Source organism: Hevea brasiliensis, chromosome 14 (assembly GCF_030052815.1).
Source record: "Hevea brasiliensis isolate MT/VB/25A 57/8 chromosome 14, ASM3005281v1, whole genome shotgun sequence".
In the NCBI taxonomy this organism is placed as follows: Eukaryota; Viridiplantae; Streptophyta; class Magnoliopsida; order Malpighiales; family Euphorbiaceae; genus Hevea; species Hevea brasiliensis.
In genome coordinates, this window is record NC_079506.1 from 83,592,666 (window position 1) to 83,619,765 (window position 27,100).

The 27,100-nt window shown below is 33.7% G+C and overlaps 1 protein-coding gene across 1 annotated transcript; it reads right to left on the reverse strand.

Annotated features, from left to right (window-relative positions):
* Positions 1 to 1,439: 1,439 nt before the first annotated feature.
* LOC110658636 (uncharacterized) lies at positions 1,440 to 26,912 on the reverse strand. Its single transcript, XM_021816338.2, has 18 exons — positions 26,354 to 26,912; positions 24,804 to 24,883; positions 23,144 to 23,194; positions 19,504 to 20,025; positions 19,114 to 19,371; positions 18,077 to 18,142; positions 13,725 to 13,904; positions 12,623 to 12,674; positions 12,215 to 12,499; positions 11,256 to 11,366; positions 7,743 to 7,934; positions 7,358 to 7,633; positions 5,313 to 5,936; positions 3,813 to 4,303; positions 3,664 to 3,724; positions 3,501 to 3,569; positions 2,461 to 3,158; positions 1,440 to 1,845 (listed from the first exon to the last, which is right to left on the reverse strand). Exons 1-17 carry the CDS (start codon positions 26,588 to 26,590, stop codon positions 3,081 to 3,083), a joined length of 3,633 nt encoding a protein of 1,210 aa, XP_021672030.2. The 5' UTR covers positions 26,591 to 26,912; the 3' UTR covers positions 1,440 to 1,845; positions 2,461 to 3,080.
* Positions 26,913 to 27,100: the final 188 nt, after the last annotated feature.

Genomic DNA, 27,100 nt, shown 5'->3' on the forward strand with positions numbered 1-27,100 from the left:
TGAAATTATCAAATTGGTGGATAAGCTTAATTTCATTTATTTATATTTTAAAATTACCCATACATAATTAATAAAAATATTGTTTTTTTTCATACATAATTAACAAACACAAATTATCAAATTTAATAAATTAGGTTTTTAATTATTATAATGAGTAATTCTTTATAAATTAATATTTTATTTAAAAATATATATTTTAAATCATTTATATATATTTAACACTCAATCAAAACGGAAGGCGTACCACTCAAATAATACCTGCAAACTTCTTGATTTGAGAAAATCAAAGGAAAACAATTTGATTAAAGATTCTCTCCTTCTCCGGCGGCAGACTCACGTTGCCATCTGTGCAGATCGACCGCCGAAAGCATGATAAGTTCTAGTTGATAGTTCTCACTCACTTCAACGCCATTCGAATCACCACTTATGGCAAGAAGTTCAGCCTTTACCCATTTCTCTCTCCTTGCAATTTTGAACTAAGATTTTCTCTTCAAAGAGAGCAGGGAGCTTGATGTTTTTGGAAAACAATTTGATAGAGCTTGCTTGGCGAGTTTTTTTTATTTTCTTTTTTTTTATTATTACATTTAAAAACTTTCTATATTGTCTTATTCCGTGTTTCATTACAGAGAGATGAAGACAGCGGGATGATCCAGATTATATATTTTTGGAAGTTATCCACAATGAGTTCAAATAGTATGTATTTAAAAAGAATTTAAATTAAAAAAAAAATACATATTAAATTTAAATTTTATATTAAATACTTGGATCTATTTCTATAAATAAATAATTAAATATAAATTATTTTTTATAATAATATTTATAATTTTAAATATATTATACTTTAAAAAAATAATTTAAATTTTTATAAAATTATTATTTTTTAACATATAAATTATTATATATTTTAATAATTCAATCAATTTCAAAGAAATAACATTTCACAGTATAATTTTAAAATAAATAGATAAATTATAAATAAGTAGATAAGTTATAAATAAAATATTATTACTTATAATTTTTAATTTATTTTAAATAATATTTTTAATTTATAAATCACACTATATACTAACTTACTTAAATGCAGGTTTAATCAATTATAAGTCAAACACAATCTAAAATATTTTGAGGTGCAAGACGTCCAAACAGGCCAACTAATCATAAAATGGAAAGGAACTAAAAGATAAATACACACCTGGTAGAACTTTATAAAGACAGTTTGATCTCTTTAAAGCCTAACAGGTTATACGGATACTCAAATCAATCATGATATCATTTGATAATAAACGTTAAATCAAAGAAAGATAATGAAAAAAAAAAAAGAGAGAATAAACAAAATTTTCTATTTATTTAAAACAACTCACACATTTCAAATTCAAGACAAGAAGAAGATTATTTCTCAACCCATTATACAAACAACCGCAATTAGTACAGAAACAAGATGAAATTAAATATTTACATATTGCAAAATAAATAAATAAATAAAAACATATCAGCTGCAAAAATAGATGTCTTTAGTTACAGACATCTACACAATGCCCCCAACGAAAATGTAAGAAAGCCTTGTGACCAAAATCCTATTTTCTAAACATACAAAATCCAAGGTGTGTCCTTAATCACAATTAAGTTAACAAACCTCCGAGTTAGAAAGAACTCGGTTTTTATTATGCAAGGATGGCTGTTTTAAAAAGAAGCCAGCATTGATGTCATCTTCTGGAATTAAATTAAAAAAAAAAAAAAAAAAGAATGAACAATGGGAATTACGATTTTGTACTAAAAAAAAAAAAAAAAAAAAGCTCTCCTGATATTGTCGGGGAAATCTTCTATAAACAAAATGCACACCAGTTACTGCATCCACATGAAAAACACACGTACGTCAATACATGCAATGACAGAACAATGACAACGAACAAAAAAATATAATGAACATTCAAGATTTCAAACGTTCAAAAAAGAATAAAGTTCAAGCGTTAGATTAGGTCACTACCAATTTATGGACCCATCAATGTTGGGTTCATAGAAGCAGGAAATTCTAGACATTCCTGACATTTAGCATTTTGCATCAAGCGACTCTTATCAGGTTTTGGACCTAGAATTCCCTAATAATAGGGTGCGGAGAGGAAGGCAATACAAGGGAGGAAATTTTAAATTGGCAGAGGGAAATGAATGGTAATGACTCTTAACACCCATTTTCTTTTTCCTTTTTTTGTTTAATTTTTTAGGGGTAATTCCCATATTATTGTTCATTTCATTTATTTTCTTAATAACTTCCCCCCCTCTTCAGGGTAATTTCCCTTCTCTCTCCTCAAACACACTCCAATTCATTCCATACCTTCTCCTCCTATTTAAACTTCCAAATATATTGCTCAGGTCTTAAAGATTTTTCCATAGCACTAAACAATAGCCAGTAGATTTGAATTTGTAAATAATTTAAATACTAAAAGCTGAGAACAGATGAAGTACCTGAAGATATGTTGGATCTCAAAATCTGAACAGGAGGCAAAATGAAGGATGGCCAATCAATGAATAGAATTACTCCAATAAGTTTCCTGAACTTGTAGTCTGGCTTTAAAAACAAGCCTCCAGTTTCCAGATTTCAATCTTCGGATGATGTCTATTCATGATTGTATGAAGAAGTTCCCAACAGCCAAATAATGATTATTGAGATACAGGAAGCAGGCATCATCAAGCTCAATGTTTTCCTAGGTGTCAGGGTGAATAAACTAAAGAGGAACCTCGCATAAGAGTGCATGTATAAAAAGCACAATGGATTTCCCAGGTAAAACCAATTTCAACTTGTATAATCAGCCTTTTTCTTATTTTTCATTTGGGGAGGAGGAGGAGGACTAGGAACCTGCTACTCCTTAAATCAAAATTTTTTGCCTGGTTGAAGTGCTCCATTAATCAGAGTAGCTTTTCAATTTATGCCTAGAAAATCAAGTGCAATCCAATTGTGGATGTTCAGAACTTGGTCAAATGTTGCCAGGTGGAAGATCATGACTGTTGAGCAAAGAACAGCAATTTTAGCGTGAATGCACTCTCTCCAAGATCAGCAGCAATAAAATTGCACAGGGGTCACTAGACTATAGCCCATCATTTGATAACTGGAGTATCCCACGCATCTGAAGGTATGGATTTTCCAACAGCTTTTCATTGTTGCTCTGAACAGCAGAAGCACAAGTAAAAAAGTAAGTGATATTTATGACTGCTATGATCAAGTGACATTTATCTCTGCTATCCCAAGAGCAGAACTACAATAGCACCACAAAAATGAGATGGTCCGAATGAATATATGGATTTAATTAGAGAACATCTCAATACTCTGAAGTGGTACTTGAAGGATGGAATGGACCCATCATTATTAATTATTAGTATACCTAACTGTACACGTAAAAGACAGAAAAGCATGGATCATACTTGAACATTATCTATTGCTCTCATACTGTTATCATTTCATACTTAAAATAGCAGTGCTTGCTTTAAACAGTATAATAAAATCCTACCTGTTGTGCTTTAAAGACAAGGTTCTGAAGCATGTGTTGGTACTCATCAGGTTTTTCTGTCATCATTCTCTGAAAAGTCCCAGATTGATGAGTAAGCATAGATTGAAATTAATGAAAGCTAACGGTTCAAGGTCATCAGTAAAGGAAAAGAAAAGCATCTTGCCTTCAAAAGAAAAGCTGAAGAATAATATGCTACCCTTGAATCTGTATCATCTAAAAGTTCCCTGCCAAAAACCAAAAGTGGAAGATATTTGATATGTCTTACAAAAATGGGAAGCAGAATCTCCCTTACAGTAGGGAAAGAGAGATCACCTAAAAAACTCCTCTCCACCAACTTCTTGAAAAGCAGAAGGGTCTGCTGTGCATTTACCAATTAGAAGCAATAGAAGAGTGGCCCTAATATCTGATGCAGCACCAGGAAGGTTTCCTCTTCCTTTGCTACCAACAGCAACACCCAGTGAAATATTGTCTGCTGCTGCGCCAGCAAGCTGAATCAATGGCCAATAGAACAATACAGCAGGAACACGTGCAACTAATTGCATAGGAACAATAGCCTGTCCTTTCAGAAGCATGGCTGCCATTGATGCTGTCTCGCACTTCAGAGAACCGTTAATGTTGTAGCTGGACCTGCCATCAGTTTCCTCAACAAATTCATTCCGGGGACTGTTCTCTTGTTGAGAGACAGGCTCAGCACCATCAATTTTTTTACTCTCGGCTGTGCCACCTTGGGTATGCTCTCCATATGGCATCACAGTTGATGGTAGAACTTTCAGGCACAACTGAGAGAATAGTATGTCACACATCTGCACAGAAAAAACCAACAGAATGTAAGGTATAACAATCATTATCAAATCATATGCAATAGTTTCAATAAACATGAATTATGCATCAGGAGGTCCTAAAATTAAATGCAACCAGTTTGGTGCCTAGAATCAATAGTTTTCAAAAAAAACCAAAAGCAATGCCAACTAATATTAGAGAAATAATACCAATTAACACTAGATATCATTTCACTAGCATATGTTTATTTTGTACGCCAAATCAACTAAAAAAAAATCCACAATGCATACCAATTCTGTCCATCTTTCAATTTTGTCACTTACATCCCAAACTTTGGTATCAATTATAGTCATCCATTGTTTTAAGACTTCAATTGCAGATTTGTTGTTAGTCTCATATGTACAAGATATGGCAAGCTAACATGTACTATAAACTAAAAAAAGACATGCCACATTAACATTTCTACAAAAAAAAATGACATTACATGTAAGAAATTATTTATTTTTTTTAGAATTTTTCGTATTGGGTTAATTTTTTTTTTTTTTATAGGATAGTTGTAGAAGCCACATGTGTAGTTAGACCTATAGAACTGGTCCTTGCCTGAATTAGGTCAACACAAGGGAAGGTTATAATTAATAACACCCCCTCCAAATTTGGGAATTTAATTGGCAAAACTGGCCGGCGTCAATATTGATACACTGAAGTTCTGAATTTTTTAGGTCATAACTCGTGAATCAAAGGGAAAGATGTTTCCTTGACAACAAAAATATCAGATAATTCTACACTTTATTCTCCAAGAAATTTAGGACAAAAACAAAATACTAGCAAATAGGCCATCTAATCAAGCAGAATTATTCAATAAAATGTAAAGTGGAATTAGCATGAGAAATATCCTAGGTTGATCAAATCTTCAAGCTGGCAGTGGTGGATCCCATTTACATGCCTATCACAATTAATATACCCATAATCTCATGATTATCCCAGATATTTAATCAATTGGTTCACACTTTACAAGTTATCAAAGACAGATACCTTCAAAATGTTAATGCGATCTGTTTCATTTATTTGAGCTACCAAAGATAAGGCACTGCTCATAATGTCTATCACTGCATTTGCTTTCTCAAGCCGGCTATCCAAATGTTCATGACCAGCATTGATGCTGTTTAACTGTTGCATTTCATTCTCACCCAATAAAAATTTACATCGCATGAGAAGCCTCTCTAGGACAAATAGGAAGCCCCATCTGATGAGATAGTCCTTGGACTTCAGAAGCCCACACATAAGCCAAATGGACAAAGGAACATCTGAAGCGACTGAAGAATCATGAACACTAGCATGGGCAATTATATGCTGCAAGTTATTGATATTCGACCATATACTCCCATCCCTTCCATCACTAATTTCTGCAATAAGCAGATCGCCTAACCAGGTATAGCCATTCTGGCGGTAAGCAATTCTTTCTGAATGAAGAAGAGAATGCAAAGTAGCCCATGCAAGCTTTGCTTTCATGATAACACTATTTCTTAGGCCTGCACTCTCAATGCTTTCCAGGAACTTGTAAGATTTTGTTATCTGCATTAGATGGGAAAACTCTTTGTCTAAATGAGTAAAAGAACCAATTATTGCGTCCAATTTCTCTGTTATGTTCTCTAAGAGCTGCAAAAGATAAAATTAGATTTAAAAATGCAGCAGTGATTAATAATTGCAACTAATCTATATTCCAATATTTCCACATAGGAAGCCTATGAGCTGATGCAATGTACTTCAGCAATTCCATACTATATCACTATCATAGAACTCAACAAAGGACAAGGAAAGAAAGCATGCGAATTTCACATGATGAAGCAGGTAACAATAAAATATTTCATACAATGATAAAACTGTGTGTGTGTTTATTTGAGCTTGCAAAATCATCTTGTTCAATGAAAAGTCAGCGTGTCTCTGTGTGGCAAGCAAAACCAGTACTGAATGGCAAACTGCCAAAAGCTCCAAAAACTGTGAACAGGTGCACTATATTTTCAACCTAAACAACTCAGTTTGGTCTCATCAAATGACAATCCAAACAACCATGAGAAAAGGCTCAAACTGAACTGCAAAAGGATACAGGTAAATCTATCATATAGAATAGTCTTTTACAAATGGTAACTTTCATCTTCATACAACCCATAACTCCAGCAACAAAAATAGTTAGAAGCATTAATAATGCAGCTTTCACTGTTAAATAGAAGAATAATGGAAACCTATTCTGGCTGTATCTATCATATATATTGGGTTTTTGTAAACAGTAAAATCCTCTTCATACATCCCACAACAATAGCAACACAAACAGCTAGAAGCATGGTAATCATTACATAATTTGAATACTTAATCTAAGTGATATACATTATATTAACCAATCACAAGGATGTATAAAATGAATCATCCTTGTACTGGGTCATGATGGGTTACACAGAACATATATTTAGAAGACATAGCAGAGGCCCAAAATTGAGTGGCCAAATAGTTTTGGCCAGGCTAAGTTCTGAAAGACTAAATGTTAAGACCCTGCTGTGAACATGTTGAGAAGGCTGACACGTATCCGCATAATGTACGAATGCACGAATTCTTTAATAACCCAACAACTTATTGGTTGCAAGATTAGGATAAAATTCAGTATCAATAGCAAAAGGCATTCATATCTGGATTGTCCTTTGATATCCTAAGAATAAAATTCAAGATTAAAAAAGGAGGTGAAAACACTGCTACTATAAAAATTAAACAAATGCATCTTGAGGCATGCTACTGCCAAACTGGGAACTCGATTCATTTGTAGGAAAGCAATCAGAAACATAGGTGCACAGCACCTATCATTGAACATTTGATTGATATTCACAGAACAGAAAGTAAGAATACTGAGAATGACCAAATCGACAATGATTTTGGATATTCTAACCTATCAACCTACTTATTTTACCAGAAAATGCAAAATATGTATATGTAATTATGTATGCATACATTTCTCAGCAAAAGCCCTTTCTAGATGAAACAAGACATCCACACCCTTGGACTCATATACAAACCATCTCAATTAAGCTTACCGTATTTAGTCGTTCATTGTTGGAATATCTTGACAATGCAGCAGAAACTGATCTTCTCAAAAGCTCTGCAATGCCTTCTAACCCAAGTTTAACAGAAATGAAAAAAGCCTCAGGTGCATCAGCAAGAGAAAGCAGGGCTGATAGAAGTTGAATCTCATCATCACTATATTCAGAAATTCCAGTAGCTATACATGCTTCATTTATTTGGTGCATAACATAGTCAAAAAGAACCAAATATAGATTTCTCCTGTCTTCTCTCAAGGAAGAAAGAGAATACTACAAATAAAAAAAAAGATTCAGATACAGATGGATTCATTAAAATACGAAAGACAATCAAAAGTACTTAAATAGCTTAATCTCAAGTACGTGTTACTGATTTGCATACCTCATAGAAAATGAACTCAATTCCTCCAATCAACACAACCTGGTCTATGAGAAAAATTGGGGCCTTTGAAACATCTAGTGTCGGCTCATCAGGAACTTGATAACACATATTTGTTAACATGCAAACAAGCCTGCTGTGAACTAATTCTGCCCAAGAATTTACCCTGCTAATCTCTATAAGTGTCTTAATAACCTGAAAATGGATGCAGAAAAAATTATCATACCTCAGTCTCAAAAGAAGGTCGACACAGGCACAAAAATTCACATCTGATTAGAGCATGGATATTATTGCACAGTGCCATACAAACAGGAAATCCAAACCATAAACTCCACTTGTAACATAAATTTAATAGCTCATAAAGTTAACAAGAAGAAAAAAAGATGTCCAATTTCAGGCCTGAGTATTTGTACATAGGGATGTGTTGGCTCAGTGGTATTGGATTAGTCCCTAAGGTTGTGAGAACTAGGCCCAATAAACCCAAAAAGAAAGGAAGAACAGGAAAGATTCTAGCTGGACATTTCTTTTTCGTATTCTCTTTTCTTGTTTTCTCACTTAAAGCTTATGCAACTAAAACCAATCTGCTAAAAAGTTCTTCACTATGATTCTTCTCTTGGAGTAGCTTTCCCAAACCAAGCTTATAGCACCTGAATGAGGGCCAGGTTTTCAAGCGTTTCATTTCAACAACCTTCAGGAAATTAAAAGTTATAAGTTGAACCATAAATGGTGTAATAAAAAGAAGAACAACAATAATAATGATAACGATAAATCACAGTGAAATTCGTTCAAGCTGATTCTTATCCCAAATTATAAATTGAAATTTGAAAAACTGCACAACAGTTATTTCTTCCACTCAATATATTCTCTGATTCACAAGGATCAGACTGCATTCCCTGAGGGCTGGTAACACAAATTAAAGTCCAGACTTCCATTGATATGACAGAAATATGTCTTTCAAACCCCCAAGTAACACAGATATTGATGACTACTGAATGTAAACACCCAGTTGAACAAAGGGCCATTGAATAGTTTAGGCAGAATTCCTCATCCATAGGACACTGTTTAGGGCTTTAGGCATGGGACACGTGATTAAGGAATCAAAATCTCTGCAACATCTCCAATTTGTACACCTTTTAAAAGTTAATTTCCTATTGAATAATCCAAATTTACTTTATACTTATTACAGCAATAAACATAGACAATAGATATGTTCTCACTGGTTAGAGCAGCATAAATAAAGGGTTAAAGAAAAGGCCTAATTGCAAAAGAAACTTGAACATAAGCAGTTTTTCAAATCCATCAGGAAGTTCTATTTTGGCAATTAAATTTTTTTACCTTCAATTTTTTTTTCAATTCTACCACCAAAGCTACTTAAGGAAAATCACAATGACCTAATTTGATTGTCTAAATCAATTGACCATACCACCAAAATCGTGCCATTGTCAAGAGTACATTGGTGGCGGTCATATGCTGAACTAAGCAACCGTTTGGCAAATCAACCATTTTAAGTTTTGGTACCTTCTCCCTCAATCTCCCTCCTCCAGCCACCATAGTTGTCACCACCAGTCCCAAACGAAAGTTGGAGCTGTGGGAATCTTTGGGATACCTTCCACTTATCATCAATAAGATTGTGCAATCGATCGGTTCAATTTCAAACCGAATCAAACCACAAAAACAGAATAATGGAGAAGACGAAAAGTATATTTTTGTGAACTGAGCCGAACAAATAGTAAAACCGAATCAAACTGAACCGAAAAAATCAGTTTAGTTCAGTCCATCAGTTCCAAGAACTTTCCCCAATCCATGATTACAGAGCAAAACTCTCCCCAAATACTCGGCAAAACTTCGCCCAAATCATCAATTCATCAACAACACAACACCCATCAAATATAATCCAACAATAACACAGAATCACAAAAATAGAATGGAAACTAAGAGATTAACTCGAATTACAATAATGTCAATTAGCTCTAATATATCAAATACATTTCTATCTAAATAAATCCGCAAATCTACAATCACATTTCATAGAATCACACAAATTCAGCCCTATATAAGGACATATCTACAGAAAGAGAGAATGTTGGAACCAGGAATTCTTGGACATGTGACTTGGATTTCTTGGACATGCAGCACAGGTGAGGTGATGAGTAGATGACCCATGAGTTGTGTTTGGCTCGAGAGGACAGAGAGGGAAACCAGGGAGGGGTTTCAACGGCTGTATATATAGCTGAGAACAGCTATGAATCTGAATCTGAAGGCTGAGGGGTTTCATCAGCAAAGGAGGAGGAGGAGGAGGAGGAGGGAGGGAACCTGGCGATTAGAAGAAGAAGAAGAAGGGAAGGTCATGTGATGAAACAGAGAGGGGTAGTCAGCAGAGGGCATTTAAATAGCTAGGGTCTTGTTATTTCTACATGAGGTGAAAACGATGTTGCATTTGGAATGGAGAAAAATTGGTTCATGTTGTGCCACATTAGTTTGAGATGAGGTATTTGAGCTATATATAAAACTTGGGCAAACCTCCTTCCTTGAACTAACTTTGGAGTGGAGTTAGGCCTGGTATATTTTTCCTACATGGTACAAGAGCCTACCCTACTTTAATGTTGGGCCACAGCTGTATTTGCCTACAAACTTCACACTCCATATGTTCATGCCTGAGTGTGAGTGGGGGGGTGGGGTTGTGTGCTGTGCCACATTGGTTTAGGATGAAGTGTTTGAGTTATATATAAGACTTGAGTAAACCTCCTTCCTTGAGCTAGCTTTTGAGGTGGAGTTAAACTCGATCCATTTTCTGTATAATTCGGTTAGTTTGGTTTTTTATTGAATTAACCGAAGTGACCAAAATAACCGAAAATTCTCTAATATATTAACCAAAATCGAACCATAAAACCAAATCAAATCAGTTTGGTTTGGTTAAAACTGATTTATGCTCTCCCCTGCTCATCATTTCCAAAAATGGAAGAAATTTGATTGGAAGACAGAATTGGGAAAAGGAAAAAAAAATGAAAAGTTAAAACACCTAATTGCTAAAATTAAAACTTGATAGAATTTTAAAAAAAGCTTTTTTTTTCCTTTTTCTTGCAATTAAGCCTAAAGAAAATTGCTATTCCACAATGGTAATACCAAGTTGAAAAGGTAGCTCATCCTCATGCCAACCCAATATGAGAATGGTTGTGAGAAAAATAGACGAAATAGAGATCTTTGGCCGTATTGAGCAGGGAAAGAATAAACAACAAAAAATTAAATTAAAACTATTTATTCAAATGTGAACCAAATAGATTATCATTTAATAGTCAAACACCAATATCATATGATTTGTAGTAGTTAATGTGAACACCAAAATCATATTAAATCTACATGCAATATATCGTGATCCTTTCATTTTATATATTAATAATAATAATTAATATTAAGAATATTACCGATTTATGGGTGTGAGGTGAGGGGGAAGAAGAAATTGAATTCCCATGATATAAACCACAAAGAAGAAAAGCTAGGAAAGAAATACTAGCTCACCCTTATGTCAAGGCCTTCTAACCGGTTTCTCAAGATTTTGCCTCTATCACAAACAAAATAAAGTAAACAGCTCAAAGCAGAAGCCCAGACAGATTCTTCCTTCTCCTCAGTCTGCAAAAAATTTTTCAAAGATCAGTTGGTTAAATTATAAAAACTATCAACATAGTACATTAATAACAGCAGATAGAGAAAGCATTATGTTGCAATATTAACTAGTTGGTGAAACATTTTTGTTTCTGGACTTCAACTAAAATAGCTTTAAAAAAATCCTTAATGCAGTCTCTTTTATGTTCTAAGTCCTATGATCAATCCTACAAAAGAGTCCTTCATTAATATGCACAGACTTTGCATGACAGATCCAACCATGATAATATTAGTTTGAATTTCAACGGACTGGCTGAGTTTGGTACAAGTGAAGACATAACTATACTATATTGTGTTTCATGCATACACGATAAACCAACCAACAAAATATTTATTTAAACACCAAAAAAACAAATATTTTAAAATATAACATAAAATGAAATGATAAATATAAACAACACAAAATAAGAAATTTGTTAAAAAGAATTCTCTCAATTTACAGTATCCAAAATATAATATTGTTCATATCATTTTTAAGGGTTCTTTTTCAAATATAAATTTTATTGCTACTATTTCATGGGACTGGACAAGCTGTCCCATGGGAAGTGGAGCCAAAATAAATCAATACTAGACAAGAAAATAATTCACTTTTGCACTGTCCAATTACAGCACCAAGCACAGAACAGCAGATAATTGTCCAGTCCAGTCCATTTAATCAAACACCCTAGTCTCTTCAAAAGGTTCAGGAAGTATTATAGTTTTAGGTAAAGTTTAGCAATAAGCAGACTCAAGACCATGCAATCAAATGGTAAAGAAAAGTCAAGGTAAATCAACTAACCAAAGAGTCGCTTAAATGATGCTAACCAAATCCATACCTGGACAAGAAGAAGAAGTATCTCATACAAAATGTTTAAAATCCAAGACTCAAAGTTATCAATAGCTGACAAACAGCCCAACTTGTTAACAGAATCTGCTTTTCTATTCTCCTGTGCTGCAAGTTGCTCATCGGTATCAGCAAATGCCTCTTGTGAGTACTCTTCTTTAATTGTGGAAGTACCATCCACCATCATTGGTTCCAGTAAATGACCATGGACACCAAGGTTCAGAATCAAATCAAAAGCACGAACCCTACAAGTTGCTTTTGGAGAACTAAGCATTTCCTGAACAATGATTTCGAAAACAAACATTAAAATCTTTCACCATCTGCAATCATAACAAATAATAATAATAAAAAGTAAAAAATAAAATTAAATAAAAACTCAAAATTTTCATTGATGCTGCACCTCAAGCATGGACAGAGTTAGGGGGGCAGCAGTCCCAGAGTCCACTACATACCTACAAAGAAAATGTTAAACAATCTTTAATGAGCCATTCTGGTAGAATGGCAAGAAAAAATAAGAAAATGAGCTCATTGACTTATTTTTCAACATTAAGAAGATAAAGAAAAGGAGTGATGAGAATCCAACTGCATTAAACCTTAAGACTCTTAAGATTCCCTTATTTTTCACTTTCAGTCCAAGAAGGAACCCACAGTATATGCTTATGATCAGTTGTTTCTATTTCCAAATTGAAATAGCCCAAATTTCATTGTTTTGACAATTTAAGTACCACAAACAGTTATTTGCATTAAATTATGGCACTAAATTTCAGAAGATGTTTCGTACAATCACACAACACAAGAACAACAACAACTCAGCCATAATCTCAAACTAGTTGAGGTTGGCTATATAGAGTTTCCTACAATCATAATCGTTGAAAATTCAAAAAATGGTCAAGGTCAAAGGCCAAATAGATATCTATGCTAACTTAATCAATATTTGCTTGCTGAACATGAAAATGGTCAAGTCAAAAAAAAGAAAAAAATTTCATCCTAGTCACTCTTTGTATTGAACACTCTAAGGACTTAAGCGTATGGAATTGACTGTTACTATAACTGAACCACAATAATCAAAATTTGCAATTACCCCACCAAACTGTGGTTTGAGAAACCATTGATGAAAGGAATGCTTTCATCTCAAACTTCTCTGATTTTAAGCTAATCTCACCACTCACATCTAATTAAACAATCCATATATGCTGTAAATAAGGCTAATCCCCACAATTTGGAATACTTTCATGCAACTTTCCTTTCCCATATTGCATATGACATGGCAGTCCATATTTCAAACAACTTTGGCCCAGAAGACGATTGAGAAAGTCCAGTAACTAGGTAATTTCCAACATAATTACAATATCATGAACATAGTGAATTGATTAACCATTTACTTTGATGCATGCATATCTATGAAAGCACACATATAGATACAAAATGATACAGAGACAGGTTGAAGATAAAATATACAATAGAGAGAAATAATAACAGCAGGTAACTGCATCAAAACTTACATATCAATGACAAGTTTAATAAGGACGCTCACAGCCACATCCATTGATGGCTTTCCACTGTTATTACTTAGTCTAGATGATATGGTGAAATTATTAGCAGTCGGAGAATATGTCTCGGAACTAACAGCAGCAATGACCTCGCATACCTCAGCAGGATTCAGTCGTAAAGGTTGCTGTTCACTAAATCACATTTCAAAAGAAAAAGGATGAGAGAAGGAAGGATGGACAGGGGAATGGTAAAAACTAATGATTTTAACTTCTATTCATAAACAGAAACAAAGGTAATTATGAATTTTAATGAATAACTTCCTTCATCCACTACATCAAATAAGCAAGTCAAATAGAAGGTAACAAATTCAAAACCCTTGCAGCAGAGAGGAACATGGATAGTTTAAATCCAAGACCAGAAAGGCAAAATCACTAATGGAAAATTATTAATTATATCCAGACACACCATGATGTCTGAGAATGATATTAGTGTGAAATCAGATATGCAGGTTGAAGTTTTAGATTCAACTTCAAAAGGCATTATGAATTTAAGAATGATAAAATTACATAATTAAAAGACAGTAATGGGAGTTTCTTCAGACCAACATAATCAGAAAGTCCTCTTCTTTTGATTTGCTTTCATATGTTCTTTTCTTCTTCCCAAGCTTATTTAATGAGAAGACCTATTCTCCTCCACTCTCCTTGTACTACAATTTTCTTTGTATTTCAAGAGGGAAAATGTTTTAACAGGGAAAAATGGAGCTCCCCCTAGAAATTATACTAATATACTAAAACAACCAACGCTTTTACTGTTCTAAAAAACAATAGGAAGACCATTTTGCCACTTCTAAATTGATTTCGGTCCACTTGGCACTGTCCATATTACCTTTTTTTTTCTTTTTATTTTTCTTTAATGGAAAATGTTATTGTATGAGAAATGTGTAAAAAAAATTCAGTACACAAGTAATTTGAACCGTTAAATGAGTGGGACCCACGCTGGAATGAGTGGGACACATTCATTCAACTGTCTACATTTCTTGGTGTATTGAATTAGTGCATGAATTTCCATGTTGAATAGCATCACTGTTTCAAACAATATATTTATGAGAAGATTACTATTTACATCCTAAGCCGATTATTACACAAGAAACAGAAAGATTTAAGCCAAATGCATTTAGTGGCTTTTATTGTTGCTTTAAAGTTATATTGTATTTAATAACAGATAAAATTTTGTACTCTCTCTTTTTTAAAATTAATATAGCATATAAAATATTGACTACACAAAAACTCTAATTATATATTTCATTATTTTAATATATATTTTAAAATTTTTTATTTAATTTAATAGAAAAAGTAAATTTCTTTAAAAAAAATTATAAATTAGTTTATCTCATTTTCTATCTCAGTTTCCATTTATTATTACACAGGCCCAAGGATAGTTATAGCTTTTTTTACATGATAACTCAAAATAATATATATATATATATATATATATATATATATAGAGAGAGAGAGAGAGAGAGAGAGAGAGAGAGAGAGAGAGAGAGAGAGTGTGTCTCTAAACATTGTTCATAGGAATAGCACCCAAACGATTTCTTTTTAATAAATTTTTTTAAAATTATTTATTCTCTTAGCAAGATTGAGATCTGATTTACTCAATACCCTTGATGATTTCACCAAATATTCCACCCTGTCAAGCATCCTTTTCTTTCAAGTGATTTTTTATTTTATGAAGTTTTAGACTCTTTGAATTTTTATCTTGCTTTTTAATTTTTTTCATTTTTTATTTTTTATTTCTTTCTTTTTTATTTTTTATTTTTCAGGTAATTAAACTTATTCAATATTTGTATAAAAAGATAATATTATTTAAATTCAATTAAAATCTAAAATTATATGTTGAATGCAAAAAGACATTTTTATCTTTTTTTCATAAATAGATACCTTAACAACACAAATTTATAAAATATAATTTTTTTAATTGATACAACTCAAATCAACTTAACTAAGCCTTTATTCCAAAAATTTGGGGTCAGCTATATGGATCCTCTTTCTCCAATCTAAACGATTTTGGGTTAAATACTCGGAAATGTGTAATGCTTCTAGGTCATATTGTACTACTCTCCTCCAAGTCAATTTAGGTATACCCATTTTTTTCTTTCTATCCTCTAACCTAATGTGCTCTACTCGTCTAACTGGAGCCTCCGTATGTCTACGCTTCACGTGACCAAACCACCTCAATCTCCCTTTTCTCAACTTAGCCTCAATTGGCACCACTCCTACCTTTTCTCTAATACTCTCATTAACTCTCATTACAGACTTTGTCTAATCTAGTATAGCCACTCATCCACCTTAACATTCTCATCTCCGCAACTCTTATCTTAGACACATACGACTCCTTCAGTACCCAACACTCGCTACCATATAACATGGCCAATCGTATGGCTGTACGGTCAAACTTTCCTTTCAACTTATTAGAAATCTTACGATCACATAAAACCCCCATGGAACGTCTCCACTTCAACCATCCAGCTTTAATCCTATGACTAACATCCTCCTCACATCCCCCATCTACTTGAAAGACTGAACTGAGATATTTAAAGTAATTACTTTGAGACAGTACCACTCCATCCAAACTAACTCCTTCTCTAGCACCAGTTCCGCCTTCACTGAACTTGCAATGCATGTATTCTGTCTTCGTTCTACTTAAATTAAAACCCTTTGACTCTAGAGTACTTCTCCAAAGCTCTAGCTTTCTATTGACTCATTCTCGCGTCTCATCTATCAGAACTATATCATCCACAAACATCATGCACCAAGGGATACTCTCTTGTATATGTTTCGTCAATTCATCTAAAACTAATGTAAAAAGGTAAAGGCTTACAGCTAAACCTTAGTGTAATCCAACTGAGGTAAGAAAATCTCTTTTGTTCCCTCTCACTGTGCGCACAATAGTAGTTGCTCCTTCATACATATCTTTCAACACTTGTATGTACCTAATAGATACCATCTTTTGTTCTATCTCTCCATAAGACATCTCTTGGAACACTATCATAAGTCTTCTCCAAATCGATAAAAACAATGCATAAATCTTTCTTCACATCTCTATATTTCTCCATCAAACTTCTAATAAGAAAGATCGCTTCCATAGTTGAACGACCGGACATGAAGCCAAATTGATTGGGAGAGATAGAAGTATCATGACGTAGTCGATGTTCCACAACTCTCTCCCACAACTTCATAGTATGGCTCATGAGTTTAATTCCCCTATAGTTTGAGCAACTCTGTATGTCTCCCTTATTTTTAAAATTAGGTACTAAAATACTCCTCCTCCATTCATCAAGCATTTTCTTTGAGTTTAGAATCTTATTAAACAATTTAGTTAACCATGCCATTCTCATATCTCCTAAACATTTCCACACTTCAATTGGTATTCCATCGGTTCCACAGGCTTTACCCACTTTCATTCTCTTAAGTTCTTCCTTTACTTCTAAAAATCTAATCCTTCTAGTATAATTCACATTTTTTTCTATTGCTCTGTAGTCTATATTCACGCTATTACCATTTTGACTGTTATTAAAGAGATCATCCAAATAATTTCTCCATCTTTCTTTAATTGATACAAATTATAGTATTCCGATAGCAATATTGTAAAAATTTTATTAGGTTTTTTTCTTATTTTCCTTCTTATTTTAATTGGTTTAATCCTCCCAATTTCTACATTCAACTTTTTGTTGCAATATCTAATTTCAAAATTTTATTTATTTTAATTATTTTTAACTATTAAATTTTTGCTTTTATCTAAATCACTATGGATTATCTCTAAAGTAAATATATATATATATAACAAAAAAAAATAACAAATAATTATAATAAATCTGGCAATAGAGACATAATTGTTTTTATCAAAAAATTATTCCTAGTTGTTTACTTTAGCTTGTTAATTTATAAAATCATAGCACTATAATTTTTTAATCAAACTATATATGAATACATTTTACGTGTAAGAAATGGAAATAATTAAATAATTTTTATAATAAATTCTAAATGATATAAAATATATACATATAAAAAATATCATTTATTAATAACATTATAAAACTTTAATTAGAAAAAATTATGCTCGCAGCATCTCATTGGTATTGTAGCTTGTAGAAATACTAAAGTATAACTATTTCATGTAACACTGAAAATACAGATAAATTCATGTCATTAAAACAGAGGAAAAAACAAAAACAAAAAACAAACTGGTGCAGTGGTTATGGTTATAAATGACCATAAAACATAATCAACAAAAACCAGAGTAACAGTCATCTAGATACAGGAAAACACTGGGAACATAATTGCAAGGATCTCCTATTTTGTACCTGTAGTGGCGATACTGGAACAGTGGTCGAGCACGTGTGCGAAATGTGCTTGCAGGAGAATCCTCCCTGCAAAACAGGCGCCAGAATAGTTAGAAACATATCAAGTTTTCAAGCTATAAGGTTAGACTATACTTGAACTGCACAGTTCAGAGCATCTGAATTATCATAAGCAAGGCCTCAGAAAAAGCTTCACGTCCATGAAGTGTGTGTCCAAGACTGTGATATTAAAAAAAGGTTGTAAAAAAAACAAATTCAAACATTTTAGTTTTGTTTCCAAAATTCCACTTGTATTTTCCTCTGACCAAAGTTATATAATAAATCTCAAGTGCAAACTGCATGAATAGATAAAATTTTCTTTACCATCTCATGATATAATTATTTGTCCATTTAGTAATACTATATCTTGTCTACAGTTCTTGCAACTGTCTAGGCAAAACTAAATTAACTTTTCCAACTATTATTCTTTCTCCCCCTAGCTCCTATGCCACAAAAGCTAATGCACAACTAATTTTATAAAAAAATAAAAATAAAATAAAAAAAATTAAAGATATGACAATAAGCACTAAAAGAAATCAATCAACTCAACTATTCACATGCTGATCTGATTCAATTCCTTTCACTAGCTGGTACAGTGAAGAACATTTGTGAGAATTTACCATGGTCAAATTTGGATAGTCTAAACCAAACTGACACAAAGATGATTCCTAGCATATCTAGAACATTAGGATTCATATATTTACAAACTTCAAAGACAAATAAATGAGGCCAGGTGGAGAAAAGATAAGGCCAGCTGGACAACATAAACCGTTACACTACGCTCCAGATTCAAGCCAAAGTTAACTTTAATATCGCTACAATCACACAAACACCCTTGCTTAAATGAAAGGCAACTTTGAGCTTGGTCTTAGCACAAATAAGTCAGCAATTATCTGTTAAGAGAAGAAATGCATCTATGTGCAGAAGGGAAGAAAGTAATCATAATAGGAACAAAATTCTCCATGCATGACAAAGTAAAAATTTCAGTTAGAAGAACATGCCAAATTTGCCGAGGTCCTGATTTACTGCGTTTAGATGCAGTTATTGCTCTCAAATGAGAACGAGCAGAGGCCGAATTAGTGACCGTTGTAAATGATGAGGGCTGCAACAGTTGATCAAGATATGGCATATCAGCAGTTCCAAAATATTTCCAAGGCTGACCCTTCATTTTGGCTTCCATGTCTCCTACGAGCAGAGCTGCAGCACCTAATTCTAGAAAATTACGTATGCTCATATCTTGGAGGTCCACAGAACGGCCACTGCATCACAAAACATGGCATGCTTTCAATTGAATTATTTAAGCAACATAATACAGAACCATATGATAAGGCTAAAAATTGCAAAAATGAAAAGGTAGATGAAGACAGAAGGCACATTCAAAATTCAATTACTTTTCAGCAGAAAGAAATGATAACGAATGTTCCGCAACCCAATACCACTTCAAAACATCAGCAGCAATATAATCCAGGTCTTCTCTTGCGTCAACTTTTTCAAAATTTGACAAATTTGAAATAGGTAAGTTGGTAGCATCTTTCTTCTCTGAAGATTCTCCAGCATTAGCAGGGCTTAACTGAGAATTAAAGGATCTACTCAACAAAGATGACAGTGATGGAAGTGACTGTCTTGATGCAGAGCGAGCTCCGGCAAAAGCTGCTGGTTGGAATGACCGCTTGGTTACATATTTAGCCACTAGGGAACGCACATAATTTAATGACTTTACAAGTGCCCCAGAAGCAAAACTAGATACAGGCAAAGAAGGTGAAGAATTTGTAGAAGCTGCTGACACAACGGACTGTTGATTCATAGATCGTGACCATGGTGATGACCATCTATTTGAACTCGTATCACACTCAGCAATTGTGCACACACAAAACCGATCAATCTGAAGTAGTGTCTCTTCACTAGGTTTATATCTGCAGCACAAGAACAATAATCTCATAAAACCTAATGAGTAGAATCTACCAGAACTGGCTACTTTATCAAAAGGCACATGTGGAAAAGATATCCGATGCAGTCAATGGACATCTCAGGAGAGCCTTTAAGGAGATCTGAAGTTTCATTATGTCAACTTCAACAAGTTATTTAATATAAAGATAATTGAAAAAAAGCAACCTGTATTCTTCCCAAATTTCACAGAACTGGTAAAATTGCAGTTAAAATACATTTGCAGTGGCAAATCATCAAGACAAAAAACCAAAATATTGCATGTTATGACAAATTGCAGGATCAATGCAAGGTAGAAATATTACAACCATAAATATATATCTATAGCTTTTCAGATGTGAATTGTCTCATTTTTATCAAGTGCATCCTTTACTAACCACATTCTATTAGACAAGTCTGCAAGTACTCATAGATCCAGATTGACCAAGCCAAACAAGTCATAAGCTTAGGTAAAAAATGGCAGACAGTCGAAATTATCTTTTTACACAATTTTCCTTTTTTTTTATTCAATTGCGTCATTTACTGACCAGTGACCATCATTTTATTAGGAAAGATGTGTAAGTACACTTCAACATCCAGGTTAGCTCAACACCTAGGGAAGACATAAGCATAAGCACAACAAGACTCAGAACCTATACAGTCTTATTTGACTACAGCTCAAAGATGTACCAAGCACAAGGAGAACATATACAAACATACTACCAGAATCTTAAGAAATCATGAAGCAAAAACAACTCTTAAAAAGAAAAGATATATAGCTAACCAGAAGAGACAAGTTGGTAATTTGGTATTGTATGGCTTTGGCTTTGCAATTGTCCACACACACACTGCCCTGGCATAAATTTGCTCACTAGCTAATCTAGGAGATACATAGAAAGATATCCAAGGAACACCTCATAACACTCTGATCTGAATAACAACCACAAAGCAGTGCAAGAGATTGTTTCGAATAAATATATATTTCTTAATTCTTACTGCTCCACTGAAGGCAGACAAAATTCAGTCACTACAGATCAAACCACATCTGATCAAACTTAAATGGAACTCATCCAAGTACCATCCACGTAGCATATGCCACTGCTTTAATAAGGTAAGATGGGATTCTATCAAACTATAATATACTCAACTCAACTCAACTCAATTAAGTTTTTATCCCAAAAATTTGAGGTCGGCTTTATGAATTCGCTTTCCCCACTCTAAACGATTTTGGGTTAAATCCTCAGAAATGTGTAATGCTTCTAGGTCATATCATACTGCTTTCCTCCAAGTCAATTTAGGTTTACCCATTTTTTTTTCTTTCCATCCTCTAATCTAATATGCTCTACTTGTCTAACTGGGACCTCCGTACGTTTACGCTTCACATGACCAAACCACCTCAATCTCATCTCTCTTCTCTCAACTTATCCTCAATTGGCACCACTCCTACCTTTTCTCTAATACTCTCATTACGGAATTTATCTAGTCTAGTATAGCCACTCATCCACCTTAACATTCTCATCTCCGCAACTCTTATCTTAGACACATACGACTCCTTCAGTGCCCAATACTCACTACCATATAACATGGCCGGTCGTATGACTGTATGGTCAAACTTTCCTTTCAACTTATTGGAAATCTTGCGATCACATAAAACTCCCGTAGCACGTCTCCACTTCAACCATCCGGCTTTAATCCTATGACTAACATCCTCCTCACATCCCCCATCTACTTGAAGGACTGAGCCGAGATATTTAAAGTTATTACTTTAGGACAGTACCACTCCATCCAAACTAACTCCTTCCCTATCACCAGTTTGGCCTCCACTGAACTTGCAATGCATGTATTCTGTTTTCGTTCTACTTAACTTAAAGCCCTTTGACTCTAGAGTACTTCTCCAAAGCTCTAACTTTCTATTGACTCCTTCTCGCGTCTCATCTATCAGAACAATATCATCCGCAAACATCATGCACCAAGGAATATTCTCTTGTATATGTTTCGTCAATTCATCTAAAACTAATGTACAAAGGTAAGGGCTTATAGCTGATCCTTGGTGTAATCCAATTGAGATCAGAAAATCTCTTGTGTCCCCTCTCACTGTGCGCACAATAGTAGTTGCTCCTTTATACATATCTTTCAACACTTGTATGTACCTAATAGATACTCTCTTTTGTTCTAACACACTCCATAAGACATCTCTTGAAACACTATCATAAGCCTTCTCCAAATCAATAAAAACCATGTGTAGATCTTTCTTCACATCTCTATATTTATCCATCAAGCTTCTAATGAGAAAGATCGCTTCTATAATTGAACGACCGGGCATGAAGTCAAATTGATTGAGAGATATAGAAGTATCATGACATAGTCGATGCTCCACAACTCTCTCTCACAACTTCATAGTATGGCTCATGAGTTTAATTCCCCTATAATTCGAGCAACTCTGTATGTCTTCCTTATTTTTAAAAATAGATACTAAAATACTTCTCCATTCATCAGGCATTTTCTTTGAGTTTAGAATCTTATTAAATAATTTAATTAACCATGCCACTCCCATTTTCTATAAGGTAGAGAATTGTTCTGAAGTAGAGATAACTTGAAAAGATAAAAACATATATATTACAATCTCAAGTGCACTCTGTATCCTCTAATATATGTGTGTGTATGCATGCGCGTGATACACAATCCAGAACATATTTGCAGTTCAGTTTTGCTTTCCCACTTTAAATCTAACAAAATCTGAAGCTATACCATAAATACCAGTAAAGGATACAATGAAAACAGTTCTTCCGGTTGCAAGCCTAAATAAGATAACAGTTAATTATATGTGCACGTCTTACATTAGCATCTCAAGTCTTCATACAAATTCTAAAGGGAAAGACTGAATTATAAATGGCATTTGCATATAGGCTTTGAAGAACCATGTGCTGTCAGGAATATGAATAGCCAAAAACAACAGCAGGTTAGCAAAATTTAGAAGGTAACTACAACAAAATAACTACTACTAAAAGATTAATGATGATTCACACAACTTCTCTGCATATGTTCGATGATCATCTATTTTACACTCAAAAGATAAAAGATAAAATAAATTTGACCAAGAAGACATACCGTAGAAGGTACCGCTTCAAAAGTGCCACACACCTTGCAACAACCGCTGGGCTGGTGCAGAGTAAAGCCACATCAACAGCAGCAGCCAAAAAAAAAAAAAAAAAAAAAAAAAGAGAAGACAACCATTATGTTACAAAATATGCTTAAAGAGGTCATAAGTTGTAGCGTAAAGAGGTCATAAGTTGTAGCATATCAATAAAAAGAATAATCTGTGAAGATCCACAGAACATTGGTGATGCAGTAAAGGAAAACAACTAAACAAGATACAGGAATTATTTTGATTTATTTTTTTAAATATGAATTTTTCTTGATAATTTAATGTTTAGGTTTTAGTACCATTTAGGAAATTTTATTATCATTAGCCATTTTGAAGCATGAATGGCACATGACAAGTAGTGATAATAAAACATAGAAAATCGCGTTTATTGAATAAAATATATTATTTTCATAATGATAATATCAAATAAATTTGTTGTATTAAATATTAAGATATTATTGAACACTGCATCAAAAATGTAGCATTAAGATCAAAGAGTTAATAAACAATTTTAGAAACCAATTAGAAACTCTTAGAAAATTATAAGTTTATTCAACGTTAACATGTTTCTCCTTGTGATTTTTAGTGTTATTTTGATGTGGAAAAAATTATTATCACAACCAATATTGAAATTATAAATACAAATCCTTTATTTTAATAATAATCATAGATTATCAAAGGAGCAGCATGTGTGTGTGAGTCTCTGTGTGTGAATGTACCATGTGACATAAGAACGTGTGAATCTTATCTATGGATAAAAATATTCTATTTAAGTCACATCAGATTAATGATATGAGTAACTAAAACCTTCATATAGAAGCTTTACCAGATTATACAACTATTAAATTCAACAATACTTCTAGTAGGATTGTTGACTTCACAATTTTTAGCAACAGCAGATAAGCTTTAATCGAAAGAAACCTCTTAAAACTATGAGCCATGTATCGGTTGACAGGTTCTAAAACTTCCATATATAAGCCCTATTAATATAGCCTTCAAGTTGAACATGCCACAACCCTATTTTACAATTGAAGGTTACAAGATCGCCAACCAGCCGGAGTTCACAATAGCCAAAATTTTGATTATATTGAACATGTCAAGTAGACTTAAAAAAGTCCATTGACATGATGTTGCTTCGAACTTGGATGTCCTTCTCATGCTCTTTTTCAGTAGTATTTTCCCCCTTTTTTTGTAGAATATGGAGAGCAAGTAAAAATCAGGAAGATTCAACACAATAGGGGCAAGTCAAACAAGGTTGGAATTTCACTTCTCTCCTAGGCCCACCCAGCCAAAAGAAAAAAGATGTTGTCACACTAAACAGCTCCACCATTTATGAACCTGATTATGCATTTCTCATATCATGTGCATATGGGCTGAAGCAGCACATAATTACAAAAATATTCAAATGGAAGCAACTCTCTTTCTTTCCTACAAGATGGTTAAGGTTTCCATTCTCTTATTTAACATGATGCATGTTAAGGCACCAGAATACCAGGTCACTCATTCACATGACTCAAATCACCCAATCATAAAGCCAAAATTTTAAGAAGAGAAAATAGCAATATGAAAAAAGAATAAAACACACATATATATATATATATATATATATATATATATATCTACCTGCGCTCCCTTTCAGCAATTGTATGTTCTAAAATTACAATATAAGCCAGATCAGTTGTTGCAGGTGATGCAAGATAATCCTGCCATTCAAGAATTAAAGTTGTAAGAATCAGAATTATATACCATACACATAATGCAGTAAAGATAGCATTTTTATCCATTGAATCAAATGATTTGATCCCAAAACCAACCAAAAATGAACAAACTCACTTTATCACTTAAGCTATAGGCCAAGAGCCAAGCACACATCACTCATATAGAGAGTATCACAAAGACTATATTTGATTAGATGGGGAGTATGCTTTGCTTTGCAAACAGCCTTATGTTCTCAATGTATTGATGCAGCAAGATATCAATGCTAATTCAAGGTTTCTATGTAAAAAAAATGGACCAGACCTAACTCTACCCCAAAAGCTAGCTCAAAGAGAGGAGGTTTGCCCATGTCTTATATATAGTACAAAGTCCTTATCCCAAACCAAAATGGAACAACACACCCCCTCACGTCCAGGCATGAATATCTGGAGCATTAAATTTGCTTATAAACACATTTGTAGGTGGCCCAACATTAAAATAAGAAAATAGACGGGCCTATCTCCACCCCAAAAGCTAACTTGCCCAAGTCTTATATGCAATACAAAGTCTTTGTCACAAACCAATGTGAGACAAAGTTCTATTGGGCTATAGAGGTAATAATTTAAAAGAAGGCTCTGTTGGGCTTTAGAAACAATAATGACAAAGAAAGGAATACATCAATAGTGATTCAATTAAGCATGTTCAAGATTCCCTTCCCTCTCTCTCTCTCTTTCTAGAATTTCAACAAATATTAATGCATTGTGAAAGTATAGGAAAGGAGAAATGAGGAAAGGAAGGGAGGGGGAGGGGGACCCTTATATATCCTAATCCAAAATTATTTAAACTGCCCTCCCTGTCAAAAACACAAAAGCAATCAATTAAGACACCAGCAGCAATAGTAAATTACCGCAAGAAGCAAAATTTATCCCATGTAAGCTTTCTCGAGAGGAATAAAGGCCATTTAAAGGTTGAAAATAAATATGACAAAAAAATAAAACAAATGACCATACATACATATAGAATAAAAAAGCCAATAACACAAAAATACTAGTATTAGAAAGCCAAATCAACTAATCGCTCACAAATCTAAAAGATAATTATTTTCAGAACCATTTTCACTATCCAAAAAAAAAAAATTCACAAAAATAATAACATAATTTCCACAAACAGTTATAGACTGATTTACGCATAGAAAATGCAGAAATAAGCTAAAATTGAATCAAATTCTACAACTTCTTTTAAAAGCTGAGAAACTGCAAGAGCTCCAGCTAACAAGCCTAAACATACTCAATTTCCTCAATCCCCTTCAGTTTATTAAAATTCTAATACCGAAATTCTCAAATTTACAACTTAACGCCAAACTAAATCGTCAATTTAAACCTCAAACAGAAATCCACAACCCCAAGATCCAATCAGAATCCAACAGAATAAAAAATATAAAAAAAAAGGCGGAGGCCATGCAATTGCTAATTACTTACGCGAAGAGTTCTAGAAGCTTCAGTGACAGCGACGGAGGGATTCCCATGGTGAGAGATGGCGACGGCAGAAGCAGCAGCGGATGAGAGGCAATCAGCGATGGCATGGCGGAGGGGCTCGGGAGGCTTCTTGAGAGAAGATGATCTCAGGCGAGAAGCGCTACCAAAAGCGGCGAGCTGGTGCAGCTGCAGCCGGGAACTGCCGTGGCTGTTCCGGGAAGGACTGAAGGTAGAAGACATTGAAGAGGTGGCGGAATCTCTGTGTGTTTGTGCGCTCAAAGCAACAGATGTCAGTTTTAGGGCTGCAAAAGGAACTCTACGAAGTCCGTACGTAGACGAAGACTCCACATTTGAACAGAGAATCGAAATTGAAAGTGGATTTTGCCCTGTGTCTGTTGAAGCTAGAAAGAGATTTGAGAGCGACGTATTTATTCAAGATGCAGAAACATTAACAATGGTTTTTATTTTTAATTAATTAATTCTTAAATTTGAGCATTGCCTCTGTGTATATATACAGAGAGAGAGAGAGAGAGAGAGAGAGGGATTTATGGGTTTGTATTAGCTGGCAACTGCTAAATCATGTTTTTGCTTTGGGAAATATTACATCAAAGTCCCTCTGGTTTGACATTTTTTGATGAAGTTTCCAAACATTACAATTCCATCCTTTTTTTTTATATATTTTTCTACTTCTGTAAATATTACACATTTAAGTGAAATTAAGACACTCTTTAAATTTTAGCTAATAAATAA